Genomic DNA, 11,916 nt, shown 5'->3' on the forward strand with positions numbered 1-11,916 from the left:
ACTCAAATTAAATCAGTAACGGCTCTAATATGCATCAGTCCAATCGAATTTGTCATAATGCTTATTATACGAAGAAGGAAAAAATACTTTTGACGCAGTTTATTTTCGAAAAAAAAAAACTATTGGAAATAATTATCGATTCGACAGATCTAAATTAAAAACTATAAAAAAAATAAAAAGAAAATAAAAAGACCGGTATGAACTCAATTTGGTGATTTGATTGGTTATGAAGGCTGCATTTTCTCCTCAAGAAAACTCGTAACTTTCTTTGAGAAAAGGAAGCTAATAAGGCTTCTTGTTTGGTCAAGGAAGATTTATGAAATGTGAAATAAGAAACAAGGAATCCTCATTTCTCAAGAAAGGACTATGAATCCCGGTACTAGTTTTCGTCGAGGGTTTAATGTAAGAACCGAATCAGAATGTAAGAACCAACTACAGTCGAGCATTCTTCTGTCGTTTGATTGTAACTGTAAATTCTTAAACATTGTCTCCTAAAGATTCTTCCAGATTTTTATGCCTACTATCAGAGAGAAACTGAGAGAAACTTGAGAGATCTAAAAGAGGACATGACGCCTGGCGGCCCAAAACCTGTAAAAGGTTCTCTACATAGAAGTCGTAGACGGTCGTGGAGTCTCAAGTTGGAAACCAATCAATCACAATCAAATATAAGGAGAATATTCGAATTGGTCAGTTTCCTACGAATTATGACTTTGGCACACAGCGCGATACGCGATATCCAATGAGAGTATACCTTTAGAATGAAAATATTAATAAAGCTGTACTCATTGGATATCGCGTGCCACGCGCGACGAACATTGCGTGGGGTATCAATCATGAAACTTTATCCCTAGGATGGAAAGTGAAAATTTTTACTATTAAAATTAATGGAGAAATTTTTTATTTTTCACTTTTTATCCTAGGGGTAAAGTTTTCATAATTGATATTTTGGGGCCCTATTCTTGAATAAATATTGCATACAAAAACAGCAATTCCGTATACAATCGACCATTCACAGTTAAGAAATCATTTTCGTATGCAAAGTTTATTTGTATGTGCTCAAGAATAAAAACCCTGGTGTGCCGGAGTCATTAAAGTCACTAGATGAACAAAGTATTGTGAACTGCTGCCATTTTGGCTCCATGACGTGAGTTATTCAAAACTTTAGCCTTTTTCGCTGCAGTTTTTGCAATTTTCAATACAACAATTGGACATTTTTGATAATAATAAAATTAAGTTCTTTTTTTTCTTCTTCTAGACCCTTGTATGGATTTCCGACCTTTTAACAGAATGAGGTTAGCACTTTGATGCCATTTTGGCTCCAACTAATTTAGTGAATTTTCTCATCGTGATACTTTTGTTAATTTAGTGACTTTAGAAAACAACCGCTAAATGCTGCCGCGCATTATTGCTCCTTGACAAAGTGTATGGAAATTACGTAACAAGATCCTTTTTTTGAGAGTACATATGTCCACTTTTTAAAGCTGCAGATGATAAATCGATATTTGGTTTGTACTCCGATGAGATATTATTAAAGACCAATATCTTTACGGGAGTTTGCGTTCTTGTGAATATTGAAGTAATTAAGAATTAAAAACTGATAATATTGTACTAATTTTATGATTTATTAGTTTAGTAGACGTATTTATGCATTTAGAACTTAATAATACTCGATTTTTCTTTTAAATTTCAGCGTTATCGTCAAAGTTTGATTATCAACAGAGATGATAACTGCTGAGAAAAAAATTGTAATTTTTCTGCAATATATAGGATATTACAGCTTTACAAGTATGCATATTTATTTATGGAACATTTATGTAATAAAAAAATCATGAATTTAATAACCTATAAAATTTTTATATAAAATATTTATTAATTATAACAAATTTATATCAATTGTCGATAATGTCAGTATTCTTTAATTATCTCCGAGCCTTTGGAGCTCTTTTCATACTGCCGAAAAAATTTGCTCAGGGTTGACGGTCTTTAATATTTAGTATTAATCTCGTCGGTGGTTCGTATAATCGGGCTACATTCACAAACTGTGGATCAGAAATATTCGTCTCTGCAATTTTGCATGCCTCGTGATGTTTATTTCGCTTAAAAGTATTAACATTAAAGTTATATTACATCCTTTTTTTTACATATGTGCTAATATTTATATTTCAAATAATAATAAACTACTCAGCAAACGAGAATATATTGAAATGGATTAAAATGTGTTCAGATTTTCTAAAATACGGATTTATGAATGTTCAAATGAATCCTTTTCAATCCTGAATTTTTATTTATTCATTTTTATTTATTCAATGTTCATTTTTTAGATCTTTGATAAAGTCGGTAATTTGTTAAGATAGAACATTAATCGACCTACGGTCGATAAAAATGTCTGATGACTTATCTAACTATTGTAATTACAAATTCCTTTATTAACATCTGAGGCACTATTCTGTAACTGTCTTTGCACGCTTATCGACAGTTGTCGGTGTCGTTGCGCAGATATTTTATATGGTGAAAAAGCTGCGCAACAACACCGACGACTATCGGTAAGCGTGTAAAACAGTTACAGAACAGCATCTCTGCATTGATATCACATTGTACGAACGACATCTATTTTTCGGGAATGTATCGCGATCATCGTATGACTTGTCAAGAGTGCGAATGTCAACGAAAACAAAAATGTGCCGTAGTAATGCGACGTTTATCGTGCTGTCGTTATTTTTGATATTCTTCTGCGACACGACGTCATCAGAATGCGTACAGGAGGCACCTTGCACTTGCTCGTTGCCGGACGGCTATTATTACAATTTGTCCGCCCTCGACGCAAAGTTGGTAGATTAATTATTAACCTCCGTCCAGTTTCCGGCTTCTCTTTATTTTTACGTCTTACAATATGTTCATTATCTTATAATTCCTATAGAAAAAGAAAAAAAATATTAGTATTAATTATTCATCCCTTTGCATGGAAAAATTTTTGAAGTAATTGATTAAATAACAATGAATAAAATGTTTTAATCCTATTAGTCTTTGTGCCATTTTAGAATTTTAGTTATTTATTTAATTTTTTTTTTATTTTTATAGATAGAACATATTTGATATTTTTATATCTCTGTTATTTAATAGCTAGTTTTTCATTGGGAAAATTATAGTGCAACACCGCAATTAAGCACAAGTCAGTTTACTTATTTTTAGTGTGAATAATTTAATTCTTTTAACATTGTGAGATTTTCATGACAACAAAGAAAAAAAATGTAATTAAAAGAATATGTAATTAAATTATTTATGAATACTAAAAATATATAAATTGATTTGTATTCAATTGCACTCAGTGTTGCATTAGTTTTCTCAGAGAAAAACACTATAAAGATTTAAACATGTATTGTATACTTAATATTTTCTGTGTTTGTTTAAAGTATATGTAATATTTATAAAACAGTGCAGTATATAGAATATTAATTGATCAATTAATTAATTTTTAGGTCATTTTCAGCTAAAAGTGATAATTATACAGTCTATTTTCATCCATGCACAAATGTAAATATGACGATAGAGAACAAGGCAAATTGCTCTACGGAAAATGTATCAGTAAGATTTAAAGCAGTTTTGATCCATTTAAAAATTGCATTATTCCATTATTTGCATTATGTATTGATGTTTCTTTCTTTATGGTATCTCTCAAATAAATATCATGTTCTTGTAGTTATGTATACTGCACAATAATGTCAATAAAACAGTATTAACTACTGGGACAATAAAAGAAACAAGAATGAAATTATTGGATGACAAATTTCCAATTTTTGAAATACTCCATAATGACACTAAAATTATAATAAACATTGTATGCTATATGGGAAACAAAGAAACGAGTTTTGCACTTGATTCTATTAGCAATAAATCATATGTAAGTATGAAAATAGCAATAATATTGTCTATTATTATGATGATATGTACAAGTTAATTAATTGCTAATAATATTTGCAGAATTTTAAGCTGGTTTCGCCATACGGATGTAAATTACAACGAGAAATGGGATTATCTACGGGTTCCCTTTTAGTTATTCTGTTCTTTGTCAGTGTTGGCGTATATTTCATTGGTGGTATCATAGTGCTGAAAGCATTGAGAGGAGCTACAGGCTGGGAGATGGTGCCTAATCACGAATTCTGGTGCAAACTTCCTTCGCTAGTCAGAGTAAGTGACCACGATACTTCTACAATAGTAAAATGATTATAGTTCTACTTAATCAAGAGTATTATTGTTCTGTCTTTTTGTAGGATGGCGTCGTCTTTGCCTTCAATTGTTGTCGAGCGGACAGTTACGAGAGAATATAATACGTTTTTGTTAAACTGATCCGATTTCATATTTATTAAGCGCCCAAATTTTATCTGAATTTAGTATATTATAAATAGTCCATTTGTATTCCAAATATTTTTTCCGCTCCTATTTCTGTTTGTATTACTTTAAGATTTTATATATTTAACTCTTAACAGAGTTCATAATAGTTAAGAATATCCATCGTGTAAATTAATTTGATAAATTATTTGCATTCAGTTTACTTATATTTTATATTCAACTTCGATATTTCTGTTGCTTTTGATATTTGTTTATCATGTTAAAGAACACAGTGTATATACATTGAAAGATGTGATATCTCATTACGCAACGTCCAATATTATTTTTTTATGAGATAGACATTTCAATTTAATTTGATGCGTAATCAATTTATTTGTGTACAATTGTTGCAAACTGTATACTTAACATCTGAAGATTGAATTATACACCCAAAGAACTTGTTGGTCTCTCCGAACATTAGATGTTCTTGTTTCAAAGTACAATTTATATTGGAAAAATAACGGTAAAAGCGATTATTTAAGATAATATTAATGATGTATGTTTGTAGGATCATATTTTGACTGCAAGGGCCTAGACGTTAAAATCGGACATTTCTATGAATATGCTATTTTTCTCCATGAGCATTTTTTCTCCATAAATATATTTTTTATAAAATTTTTACTAACATTAGTGAACCTATTAAAGATCAACTTTTTCTATACTTAGAGTAGAATTCTTATCTGTTTTATACAAGCTATTGTTCGTTTGTATATAGACGCTTAGACCCTTGTATAGTCAGTAATGACACAGAAACGGTGATTTGATAAAATGTGATGTTTTATTAACAAAGTCTCTAATAATATAAAAATATAAATACCTCTATAGACACATTTTATATACTTTTTTTTACATTTCTACATGCATACGTATGTAAAAAGTATAACAATTTATTTGCTAATTAATAATATATAATAGCTAATTAATACATATATATGTTGTTATTTATGATGAAACTAAGAGCATGTCACACTTATATTTTTTTATATATAATTTGTTTCTTAAAAGAAAACTAAATACTTGTAATATGTATTAGACATGTTGATTTATCTAGCTTTTCTCATTCATCTACTTTGATAATCAGATAATAAATAATGATATATTATATAAATGGAGTTTCATAATTAAAAAGACACGTATTTCTAGAGTAAGCTCCTTCCCAAGAACCCACATTTTTTAGCAATTGAACAATACTGGATTCTTCAAAATTCGGGGTTTACATTCCCGTCTCTTCTCAAGGATCACTCATTGTCAGTATATCTCTCTTGGAAGCACGCAATTGCGCTCAAAAGCTCTCAATTTCGTCCACTTGAATTGAGACCTGCTGATCGGTGTGAATGATGACCCAGCTGCTATTGGCATTCAAATTGTGAATATTGATGCTTTTTGACGAGAAAACGTTTACGATACTGGCGAGATCTTGTACACGATTCGCCCGATATAAACAAATGTAGTCTCTGAGCACGATGCCATTGCTAAAGACTGCGTCGTCCAAAGCGAGCAATAGCGATTGATTGTCACGCACGGTTCCTGTAATTACACAATGACATCACTGTAATGTAATGTTCAATTGAAGATGATTCAGAATATATGTACTTCGTTCTATTTGATAACATAGATATTACTACGTAAAACATAATGCGCAATAAAAAATTGTTAAAAATTTTAATTTAAGAATTTCGAAAAATTTTAGATAGCTGGAATTTTAGATAGCTTTTCAAGAAACTTAATTAAAAATTTGAAATTTTTTAATGATAGCAACAAAAATAAAAGAATTTCTAGCAATATACGTGTCAGTTGTCGAATGGAAATATTTTCAATTTCTACGGTTTAAAATTCTGTTTTCGGTCTTAATTCTAATCTTTATTAATCGCCTTCTGAAAGTGGAGTGTTAACTTCACAGATTCCTTGAATTAAAATCTAATTTTTTCCACAATATTAAATTATAGTATTACCTTTGATAATATGTTCTCCAACTGTCACGATGACTGCTTTATGGTCATCTTCGACGTGGCCCTCTTGCAATTCTACGCCAATATCTTGCGCCAGAGTGGGCGCATTAACTAGATTCAAGCCATTCTTTGTCTGGCCGGTTAATATGCCGACCAGAACGGCTGTGTGTATGAATTTTTTGTCCTGCATGCCATTTCCCACGGTGCGGCTGTGAATTACTGTATTTAGTTTGCCCTTGAGGAAGCGACCGGCTAATTGACCCAATTTCTTTGACAATTCGATCCAAGGTTCGTTCTCGGCCGTCATAGCGGCAGATAAGACCGGGGCGTTTACGATACCAGTGACGGCGTATTCTGTTGATTTGCCAGATAAAGCCAAGAATTGTTGTGCAATTTCTACTGCTACTCGTTCTTGAGCTTCCTCCGTGCTAGCACCTATAATCAAATAACCGCTAATTCCATTATTTGTATATTGAATTGTTCAATTTAAAATTGAAGAAAGATATGGGAGAGAATATCGCTCATTTGCTACAATTAATGATACAGCTAAAAACAAAAATAGTTTTCCAGAAAATAAATTCAAAAATTGAAATTGTGAAAACTATGTATTTTAATTTTGGAATGCAATTTTGATGTAATAACTAATGATTGCAGAAATAAAAGTTTATTATTTAGCATATATCATTAATTATTACATCATAATAACATCTTTTGGGACATACATATCTAAAAGATATCTAAAAGACATTATAAAATCAAACAATGTGTTGTCTGAGTTAATTATGCTCTTGGCTGTTTCGTTTCTACACGCAATTAAAAATTCAATTTTCGAATCATGTCGCTGGGTAGTAAATGAGCAACATGTTAAGTTGTATTACTATTATATTTAAACAGGCTGATGAAATATAAAGGATCATGAGATTAACGTCGAAATGATCTAATTAAAAAGTTATCGTTTTAATTTAATAATATTTGCGACATATATAAATTAAATAAAGTATTATATGTACATACCGAGATGAGGTGTTGCAACAACTTTTGGATGTTTGATAAGTTCTAAGGTGATTGTATTCTTCGGCGGCTCCTCCACAAAGACATCCAAAGCCGCTCCGCCACAATGACCGGATTTTAATGAATTCAAAAGAGCTTCCTCATCAACAATGCCACCACGTGCAACATTAACGATATACACTCCTTTCTTGCATTTTGCCAAGGTTGTTACGTTGATCAAATCTGCAAATATGCACGACTAAGCATACACGCATTCTTTTATACTATATTATAAATATATAAGGTATGATTTTACACGATTATTTTTAACACACGTAATTCTTTTTGAAATAAAGAATTATTAAGATCTCTTATATAGTATAACGAGTGCAGATTTCAATCGATAATTTTTTTACAGTCTTTAATTAATAATAACTTTATATTTTATACGTATGTATATGTGTATAGCTGTACAAAAGTTAATATTAACTAAAGTTACTATATGTATTAATTTACAATTGCAGTTATAAAATTATTATGAATTAAAATTACTCTTTATCGGTTATTATCAATTTAAAAATATAAGAGTTGCATAGTATAAAAAAATATCTTCTACCAATTAGTAATTAATTTTTAATAAATCGGCATGGATGATATTACGTTGTTCTTTTACGATTGAATTCTCTTCGAGATAAAGTTTTTGAGTATTTTCTTTTAAGAAAAAGAACTTCTTTTCAGGTAGAAAAAGTGTTTTGAATCGATTCTATTCGGCTAAAAAATTCGCAGCTTCAGATCGAACGATTCGTACTTCTGGTTTCAGGCATGAGCGGTGTGTGTACGGTGATATAGTCGGCGATGGGCCATATTTCCTCCGTGCTGAGGTTCCTGATGCCGAGCTGGGCGGCGATCTCGTCCGTCAAAAACGGATCGTAGGCAACGATATTCATGCCGAAGCTCTGCATTCTGTGAGCCACCTCGCGGCCTATTCGACCCATCCCGAGGATCGCGAGGGTCTTGCCGGACAGCTCGTATCCAGAATACAATTTCCGGTCCCATCGACCTTCCTTCAACGACTGTGCAGCTTGCGCGACATTGCGCGCGAGCGCGGAGATCAGGGCGCATGTTAACTCGCAAGCGCTAATACTATTGCCTCCCGGAGTGCTGCAATGATTAAAAACAATAAAATTACGTGATATATTGTAATTGTTGCTTGTAGGTTCTGTCACGAAATCATTGTGATATTTTAATCTATTTTGATTTATTTTAATCGCTTATTTTCTGTGCTACTGTAAAACTGGTCTCAATTACAGAGATAAAGATATAATTCAAGATTAATTTAATTAAATAATTCTCATAGGCGTTAATTAATCGAATAAAAGAAATTCTATTTTACTGCTTGATGAGCAAACCTGTACCAGCAAACCTGTTATATCACAAATTATTGGAAAACTGTTCTGAAAGTCTTTCAGACGAGAAAAAAAGTAGCTTCGATTGAGAGGCAGAGTTTTAAACCGCAGCTCTTCTCAAATCGTTTTTTATCTTTTTTTTTCCAAAACGCCAAACGCCAAATGGAAGTTTTACGCTTAAGATTGATGTACACTTGAGAAGAGCTATTAAACCAAATTGCCTCCTAATAAGAAATCTATTCTACTGCCTAATTTCATTATAAAACCAATTTTTATAGACAAAAGTATGAGATCGCACACGTACTTTAATACAATCGCTCCTTTACGTGTGGCAGCTTGAAGATCAATGTTATCGACGCCGGTACCAGCTCGTCCAACAACGCGGAGATTTGGGCAAGCAGTAAAAATATCTGCCGTAACTTTGGTCTCAGATCGGACGATAAGAGCATCGTGATTCTGTTGAACAAAAAAGAATATACATTTTCATCTTCTGTTCAAGAAAAATTGAAAAATATGAGTTCAAATTTTATTTAGTGTAAATCGTAGTTTGGTTTAATGAATCTATATTGAAAAAGCAAGAAGCGATAAATTCGGGATCATTGCAATTTAGAAATATATGTATATTTACTTTTGTTATATGATTTTTTCAAACGCAAAAGTAAATTTTGGAATTTATTTAAGCCATTTAATTCGAGTTAAAATTGCCAATCACAACCATTTAAAGATATTAGTGGCAAAAATGCAGCGAGTCCTCACATTGTAATAAAAAATCATTTCGTATATTTTTTAATAAAGAATATTCATATCAAGAATTTATATTATTATATATATTAGATTATATATGAGTTTCAAGTCGACCAAGATGCAGCAAGCTTCCACGTAATAATAAAAAATCGCTTTGCATATTTTTTAATACAGAAAGCGTTTATATAGATATCAAGAATCTATAATATTAAGTTCCGTACGAGTTTCGAGTCGATCAAATTTATTCATGCTTTTCAATATGTCATGAAAGTAAAATTAGATCTTATCGAATTGCCCCGGATCTTTCTGGTTTTCTTTAAAAAGTATGTTCTGAATTTGTATTTTTCTATTTTTGCATCAAACGCGATAAGTGGAAAGAGATGCATAGACCTGAATTATATCTGTGGTTCTATGATTAGGAAATATGATTCAACTCATTGCTTATGGAGACTACTGTTTGTGAACTTGTGCAAACTGGTTACTAAACTTGCGCAAAGTAGAAATGTATTCCATGCCTAATCAGCTCTGGCTTCAGTAATAATTATCCACGGATAAAAATGGAGATAAGGATAACATGTGGTCGCATAGGCGTCTATCGACATTATTTTCATCAAATCGGTGCACATTTATACAGAAGGTCACTGCCGAAAACGACATTATGTAATATACATTGAACACGTTTAAAAGAAAATTTCCTGCACCGATTAATATTTGCGAAGAGATATTTTTTATATTAGTTTATAAATAAGGAATAATCTTTAATTCTTTTTTTTTTACGAGAAAAAATTCAAACAAATACAAAAGAAATGCAAATGACAAGAAGAATTTTGCTAATTCTCCAATTTTGACAATTAAAAATTCACAGCTTCTCAAATTAAATATCTTTTCTATATAACAATTCTTTCCAATTGATTCACTTTTTTCGTACATAATTTCCATCTTCTCTCTTCGATCATTATAAATAGAACTACATTTAGAAAATTTTCTTTTCCTGTTATTTCAATCTACTCGCTGTTTACTTCAAATTTTCTTTTCCCGTCCACATTATGTATACCTATTTTGAGAGAGATTTTATAAAATCTCCAATTTTGATCCAACTCGAATTATCAGCTGTATGGTTTCTTAGCTGCGTAATTTCTTTTTATTTTCTAGCTTATGTTACACCGAATATATTCCGCGACACAGGTCGCTTGAGATGCTTTTTATTTTACAGTTACACTTGGATTTTCTGTAAAATGAAATGGGAAGTGGCAGGTAGAGAGAAGAAATTGAACGTAGAAGGAACGCGGGAATACCTGATAGATCTATTGAGAAATAGGAATGGCGAAGGTACAGAGCTCCATGTATAGGCGCCTATGTGTGCACCCATGCCATGTATGCAGCACATGCAGACAAAACCGGTGATACAACGACCCGTCGCTAACCGGTATATGCAGCCGAGTCAACTGGATATAACCGGATCGCCGGCTCGAACACGAGTAATTAATAGGAAAAAAAAAAAACAAACAAACAGGGATCGAAAGAAACTAAGAGACGGAGAAGGTAGAGAAAAAGAGATCAAGATACGTCCCACATGCTACTTGCATTTGCATACTATGCTTATATAAAACGGTTGCATTAGATCAAAAACGTCCTGCCTTAAGATGGATTGCGAACATACGGAAAGAATGATTTTGCTGAAGTATTAAAAAATTTAGTTATAAATATGAATTTGAAAATAATTTTATTTGGACTATCTAAGTATAGGTATGTAGGACGTTTAAACTTGATAGAATGTTAAATCTTCTCGCAGCATTACTTTTAAGCGTTCTATAATTATTTCTGGTCGAAAATTATTTTTAAATCTACATCTAAATAAATTTTTAAACTTTTGCAAAACCGTTGTAATTAGATTTACTCTTTTAAATAACCAAAATAATAATAGATATTAAATATAATTATTAATATTCTTTTATTTACGCTTACGTTTAAAAGAAAGTGATTTTGACAATTTTATTTATATTTTGTTTGCACGCAGAGGAGCATGTGATGACCATATTAATTTGACGAAACAGAACTCCATCCTTATGTAAGTTTAATCGGCTTATCGACAATCGGATGCGCTTAAAAAAATAAAAAAAAATTTGCAGATAGTACTTGATTGGTAGAATTGACTTAGCGTGTGAAAGAAAACGAATAGCCTATCTATGATAAAACACATTTTAATTTTTAGTCACAAACACTTCTGCATTTGCTTTTATATAGAAATACATACATTTAATAATTATAATATGACTTTACAAATATAAACAATGAAAAAAGAGAATAAATAACCACACGCAAGATCTACGAAAGTCATTTATTTAAACTTATTTCGTTTATTTTGTTAACGAGTTATTATATATTTTAAATAAATAACTTTTGCTATATAGATCCTTGTGGTTGTTTACTTCTTTTTTTTT

General features: G+C 31.3%; 2 protein-coding genes across 2 annotated transcripts in view; one reads left to right on the forward strand and one right to left on the reverse strand.

The window, feature by feature from the left end:
- The first annotated feature begins 2,545 nt into the window (after positions 1-2,545).
- LOC108750094 lies at positions 2,546-4,414 on the forward strand. The gene is made up of 5 exons (XM_018489342.1): positions 2,546-2,825; positions 3,477-3,582; positions 3,698-3,898; positions 3,979-4,185; positions 4,269-4,414. Exons 1-5 carry the CDS (start codon positions 2,659-2,661, stop codon positions 4,323-4,325), a joined length of 738 nt encoding a protein of 245 aa, XP_018344844.1. The 5' UTR covers positions 2,546-2,658; the 3' UTR covers positions 4,326-4,414.
- Positions 4,415-5,314: 900 nt separating this feature from the next.
- Positions 5,315-11,916, reverse strand: part of LOC108750093 (hydroxypyruvate reductase) — a 10,258-nt gene continuing 3,656 nt past the window's right edge. The window contains exons 3-7 of the mRNA XM_018489341.1: positions 9,036-9,187; positions 8,134-8,486; positions 7,350-7,568; positions 6,339-6,770; positions 5,315-5,913 (exon numbers count right to left, since the gene is read on the reverse strand). Coding sequence (XP_018344843.1) covers positions 5,669-5,913; positions 6,339-6,770; positions 7,350-7,568; positions 8,134-8,486; positions 9,036-9,187 — 1,401 coding nt within the window. The 3' untranslated portion in view covers positions 5,315-5,668. The remainder of the gene's footprint in view (positions 5,914-6,338; positions 6,771-7,349; positions 7,569-8,133; positions 8,487-9,035; positions 9,188-11,916) is intronic.

This window comes from Trachymyrmex septentrionalis, unplaced genomic scaffold (assembly GCF_001594115.1).
Source record: "Trachymyrmex septentrionalis isolate Tsep2-gDNA-1 unplaced genomic scaffold, Tsep1.0 scaffold32, whole genome shotgun sequence".
Taxonomy (NCBI): domain Eukaryota; kingdom Metazoa; phylum Arthropoda; class Insecta; order Hymenoptera; family Formicidae; genus Trachymyrmex; species Trachymyrmex septentrionalis.

What these genes read in the sequence shown, in the direction of transcription:
- LOC108750094 (XM_018489342.1), top strand. Translation starts at nt 2,659, where the DNA reads ATGTCAACGAAAACAAAAATGTGCCGTAGTAATGCGACGTTTATCGTG. An exon ending in GCTCTACGGAAAATGTATCA is followed by an intron (nt 3,583 to 3,697) that starts GTAAGATTTAAA and finishes ATGTTCTTGTAG; the next exon opens with TTATGTATACTGCACAATAA. An exon ending in CTATTAGCAATAAATCATAT is followed by an intron (nt 3,899 to 3,978) that starts GTAAGTATGAAA and finishes TAATATTTGCAG; the next exon opens with AATTTTAAGCTGGTTTCGCC.